Genomic DNA, 6000 nt, shown 5'->3' with positions numbered 1-6000 from the left:
CTTGGTTCGTTTTTTTAAATTGTAGTCCTAATGTGTTAAATCAGATTTAGGCTAATCCCAGTGGTAGAAGTACAAAGATCATTTAGTAAGTAGCAATAACACATTGTAGAAATACTCTTTTACAAGTCAAAGTCCTGCATTCAACATCTGACTTAAGCGTAAGTAAAACTACCTCAAAAGTACACTGATTTTAGTTAATTTCTACCACTTGCTACTAGCTAGCCTGTTATATGTGGATTTATATAGTTTTTATTCCGAAAGGTGCCAACCGGAAGTTCAATAACGTGCTCTCAGCCAACTTGATGCTACTGGCGCAAAGTTCCTCCTCTTGGTACCGAAAGAAACGGACACGAAACATCTTATTATTCTGTCATTGAACCGCCTCCGACGACAGTCAAAGCACCCGAAATGTCTCCCGGTAAGTCGTTTTTCACTTTTAAACCACACACGGCAACAGTTCATGTACGTTAATGCACGTTATTAACGGAAATACGGTTTTTGGTTTTAGACTTCTGCGCTGAATCATCTCTGAAGAAGCGGAGCTCGCATGAAAACACAGACTGAAAACATCAACAGTAGTTAGCAGGGGCAATTAATTTAGCTCTAGCTTAGTTTGGAATCTCTCTGGTTAGCTTTAGTCGTGTTTTATGCGAGCGAAGACACCAAAACAATGGCGTTCTTCGTGAAAAAGAAGAAATTCAAGTTCCAGACCCAGCTGACGCTGGAGGAGCTGACCGCTGTGCCTTTTGTCAACGGAGTGCTGTTCTGCAAGATGAGGCTGCTGGATGGAGATTTTGTCGCTACTTCTTCCAGGTTAAAAAAACACCGCAAATCACACGAAAACACCCTCAAACATCACTCCAGTCATGCGAAGCCTCTATTAGAGGCATTTTAAAAGTATTTTGGTAAAATTTCACGTAATTTAGATTTTTTTTTTTTTTCTCAAAGTCACTTTAACACACTTACAGGAGCTGAAAGTGCATTTATGGAGCCGTGTAGTGGATGTCTTGACTTTTTAAATAAACTTCATATGGAGTTTCTATAATATTCTAATTGGTTCCTACACTTGTTTGTGGCGTGTGTATTGGTATGGTAAATATATATTGTGATTTAAAACTTTAATGTCCCCGAGAGGCAATTTGTTGTACAGTACAGGCATATTGACACATAATCCACAACACAAACATTGAACCAGACATCTACAGCACTATTTATCTAACACATCAATACATAAAATACAATAAAGGAGTATATTGCACAATGTCATAAATAAAATTAAACTACGGCACATTATCCTACTTCACATCTATTCCCCCAGTCATACCCCTCCCTACACCTTATTTAATCGGGTTATTGCCATAGGAATGAATGAGTTTTTTGCTCGGTTTTTCAGTCACCATACAGGATTTCTTGTTGTAGGCAGTCTATGGTTTCCCCCCATTTACTACCATAAAATACTAAATTCTTTGCTGTCTCATCATTGTAAAATTTCCCATTAACTCATTGTTATTGCTTTGTTGCACTGAAGTATTTCAGGTACGAACATTACGCCATTTTTTCACTCAGCTCAGACTGGTTCATGACAGACTGTTATTCTCCAAGTTACATTTAAACGCAGGGTGTTGCCATGTTAAGTGGCCTCTCAGTGTATCTGCACTGGCACCTACTAGACTAAACACAACGCAACCTCTCAAACCAAGCTCACACTGGCCAAATGATATTGGCTACTTAGCTCTAAACCTCCCTTCAGAATCATTTTTAGCTGTTTTTTTTCCTCCTGCTGGTTAACCGGCACTAGGATCTGGTGAACTTGATGATGGGATTGGCTTTTCCCTCATTCGTATCACATATCTCCAGGTTCAGATTCCCTCCCTGGACTCCGATAACATCAACCGCTTTCATCTGTTTTTCCCCTTCCCTGTCTTTGATTCACTAGATGAGATTATACGGCGTTAAAAAGTCTCGTCAGATGTCCGTTCCAGTGTTTTTACACTTATTTAAGAGTACAGACAGAACACAGTGAGTGTCTGGAGATAGTTTGACCTTTCGTGACCTCATTATGCCGGAGAACCGGCTTTAAGAGTTGCTAGGTTGAGGTAGACTTGAAAACCTGTAACCCAATTTCCCAACTGTAATGGACAGTTTGTGTTTTATACGTTGATTGTCATGTTAAGTCATCAAGAATTTCCTATAAGTGTTAAAAGAGCCTCAGGATTGTCCTACATGAGCTAAATAAGTGAGCAAACATCACAGAAAACTATATATATATATATATATATATATATATATATATATATATATATATATATATATATATATATATATGACCTTTTTTTTTTTTTTTTTAATACAATCTGGAAAAGTTTTTTTCCTCCTATCAAAGTCACTTTTAATAAACTTACAGAAGCTTAATGTGCCTCTATGGAGCTATCTAGTGAATTTATTTACTTTACTTTTGATACTTCATGGAGTTTAAAATAATCAGCATGGTTCTTAAACTTGTTTTGAGTTTTTTTTGTGATACTAAACACAGGGATTTGCTGTGACTAAACAGGATTTCTTAGGTTTTAGGTGGTTCTTTTTGGGTTCTCAAAGACTGCCTTGCTCTTCCTCTTACAGTCTGCTCTGCTTAACTAACCTCAACTTGTTAAACAACATGAGGCGTTACATTGTTAGCCGGCTAAGTGTTTTATTGGCAGAGAGTCTCTGCGCTGCTGCTAACCCGTTTTTCAGATGAAAGGACGGACCTGATTTTAACAGGACTGGCTTCTGATCTGTTAAGTAAAATATGCCCCACATCCAGGACTTGAGTTGTCTCAGGTTTGTGGTGTAAAAACAGGAGGAAACCCCCTCCCCCCCTTTTTCTTCTCTTTTTCTCTTTTTATCGAGACTTTTCCACACCCTGTTTGTATCTTTGTGTTCAAACAGGCCCCTCAAACTTTGAATCCTCCGAGCTGACTGATCTGTACGTGGGAGAACGCTTTCTCTGCGTCCTCCGTTAAAGCAGATCATTCTCTTTGTATGCACTCAACCTCCCTTTGTGTGTGTGTGTGTGTGTGTGTGTGTGTGTGTGTGTGTGTGTGTGTGTGTGTGTGTGTGTGTGTGTGTGTGTGTGTGTGTGTGTGTGTGTGTGTGTGTGTGTGTGTGTGTGTGTGTGTGTGTGTGTGTGTGTGTGTGTGTGTGTGTGTGTGTGTGTGTGTGTGTGTGTTGGAAAGAGGACAAGTAAACACTGACAGATCGCGGACATCTTGATCATGTTTCTTGTGAGCGGATGTTGCCGTTTTCGTACCTTTTTTTTAATCGGGGAGGAAAGGGCAGATTGTGAGTTTTAGTCTCACGAACACAGATAATCTCTCCGCTTTGAGTGAAAGCTCGGTGGGCAGAGCCAAAGAACTACAGCTTTTGTGGAACACATGCTTAGCCCTGCAACTAATGTTTATTTTTTTATTAACGATTCACCTATAGATTATTCTTTTCATGAATTGTTTAGTCCAGAAACAGTCAGAAAGTGAAGTAAGAGAAGCTGGAACCTACAAACGTTTGATGTATTTAACTGATAATTATGTGTCTTTTTATATCGCATAATGTTTCTTTTATATCTTAATGCGTTTCTGTCTTGTATAAAGCACTATGAATTGCCTTTTTGTTGTTAACAACACTCATTTTAGCACAATCTGTCGTAAGTCGTGGATTTTTGTGCAGAATGTAAAAATATGTAGCAGCATCACATATTAGAATACATTAACTAGATTCCTTCAGCAGTTTGTGCTAACAGCATGGCTCTAATTTTGTTTTGTTGGTCAATACACCAATTTGGTCCAGAGTGAACTATTAGACGGATTGCTATGAAATTTGTTACGGATGTTCACAGTGGATGAATCCTGACTGAATCCTGACTTTGGTCAACAACTTTTGGATGAATTGCAAGCACATTGCTCTAATCGCAGCCTCACAGAGCTGCTAGCATGAATGTAGACACTCAGGCTGTGTCTCATTCCGCATACTTCCGTCAGTACACTGCTAATGTGCACTGACCACTTACTGCCATAGTGCCCATTTTCAACGGTTAGTATTGTCCCAAAAGGAACACTTATGTTAAAACGCTAACCGGAAATGACGAGCGGTAAGCTCGGCTTGCCGCCTCTCAAAATCTGACGAAACTCTGTTAAACTGACCTTTTGTCGATCAAAAAAGCAGAACCTATTTCTCGCTTAAAATGTTTTCAGAAACCTGTTTCGCTGAACTATTTTCAGATCGTATTCTGAACGACCCGCCATTATGCTCGGTTGTGAAATCCGAGAGAAGCCAGACCCACGTGACGCATTCGTCCAATCAGCTGCCTGGTCCCTCCCCTTTCCGCTTTGTAGTCAAGATGGAGCCCGTTTAGTGCGCGTAGTGTCCATGGTTCCACGCTGAACTTTTTGACCGTTTTTAGGGGGTCATCAGTGGACACCAGTGGTTCTCAAACTTTTTCACATCAAGGACCCCTAAACTGACACAAATTAAACCACGGACCCCCATCTGATAAGACCTTGTCCCAGGATCCCCTACCTGATCGAATTTTTGCTTTTAGATGTTTTAGTACAGAAAGTGAATGAAACCCATGAGCAAAATAGCCATGAAATATATCATTGTTACTTATGGATGAAATTATAGTGAATTGAATTATAGTATTGAAGTGTGCAAGTAGGCGGTTTGAGACACAGCCTCAGTCTTGCTCAATGTTAGCCCTCGTTCTTCATGTTAAATTGAAAAACAGGAAGATACAAACAACAGACCACACGCACACGCACACGCACACACACACACACACACACACACACACACACACACACACACACACACACAACCAGTAGTTCGAAGAAATGTTGGTATGGATATTTGCTCCTAACTGCTAACGTGCAAAATCACATGTTCAGTCACAGTTCAGTTTTACTGCATTGTACAAAAGTCTGATTACCTTACTTTAATATAATCGTGCATGTAAGCGCTTGTCCTGCTTTAGTTTATACGTAACTTGAAAGTTTATTCTTTTGTCAACATTTGTTATGTTTTGATACACAAACGTTGTTGGTCTTTTGACCTAGGCCTCTGAAGTTCAGATCGTGATCCAGTGAGATTCTTTTTTTTTTTTTTTTTTTTTTGCCCTCATAAAATGTTTGTTTTGTCAAAGTAAAACTGCAAATTGCTGAGAAATAACAAACTAAAAGCTCCTGTCCTCAGCAGTGAGGACTGCTCTTTTAGAGGTCATTCCCCTCTCTTGAGGTTATATAACAGATTCCCTCCCTCCCTCCCATCTCAGTTATCATCTCTGTGACTGAAAACAAGGCCCTCTCAGAGGAATAGTCGACGGCGCAGGGAGGCTCCCTCCACGGCAGACAGAGATTAGCGTTATGTCACAGATCTGACAAACCCGGTCTTTGTACGGGGGCCTGGCCGGGGGCCTTGTCGTGGGTCGGGAACAGTGGGGTAATTAACAGCAAGTTTATGCAGCGGACTGAGCTGCACCACATGAAAACACTCCCAGAGCCCCTGTTCGCTCCAAGTCAGGCTGAAAGCACAGAGGATCACATGCTGTAAATGTGACTGATATGCTGATTTTTGTTTGGCCTGTCTGTTATATGTCATCCACTTGCGATGATGGCTGAATTTCAGCTGCTGCACAAAAAAACGTTAATGTGTTTTCCTCATCAGTTTTGGGACCCTGATGGATTCTTAAGCTAGTTCTTTCAGAGAGCATTAGTCGTGCAGCTCCTTAAGAAATAACCACAATATGCAATCAAGCTGAGTTGAGACATTATATCAGGATGTGAAGTAAGGTCAGCAGCAGACTAATGATAACAACCAGCGTGGAAAGTTTTGCAGAGAAACTAATAGATCAGATATCGTGGCGGCTGCTTTTGACTGGCGTAATTCCAACACTATGCTTACTTTTATATTTACAACGTGCAAAATCAGAATTGCTCAAGTGTCTTTAAATGTCTTGTTTTGACCTGCTGT

At 40.2% G+C, this 6000-nt stretch overlaps 1 protein-coding gene across 1 annotated transcript in view; it reads left to right on the top strand.

The window, feature by feature from the left end:
* Positions 1-271: 271 nt before the first annotated feature.
* The window catches only part of eeig1a (estrogen-induced osteoclastogenesis regulator 1a), a 43725-nt gene continuing 37996 nt past the window's right edge, over positions 272-6000 (top strand). Inside the window, exons 1-2 of the mRNA XM_028578664.1 lie at positions 272-418; positions 509-813. Coding sequence (XP_028434465.1) covers positions 671-813 — 143 coding nt within the window. The 5' untranslated portion in view covers positions 272-418; positions 509-670. The remainder of the gene's footprint in view (positions 419-508; positions 814-6000) is intronic.

This window comes from Perca flavescens, chromosome 5 (assembly GCF_004354835.1).
Source record: "Perca flavescens isolate YP-PL-M2 chromosome 5, PFLA_1.0, whole genome shotgun sequence".
NCBI classification, from domain to species: Eukaryota; Metazoa; Chordata; class Actinopteri; order Perciformes; family Percidae; genus Perca; species Perca flavescens.
This window is presented reverse-complemented; position numbering and strand designations above follow the sequence as displayed.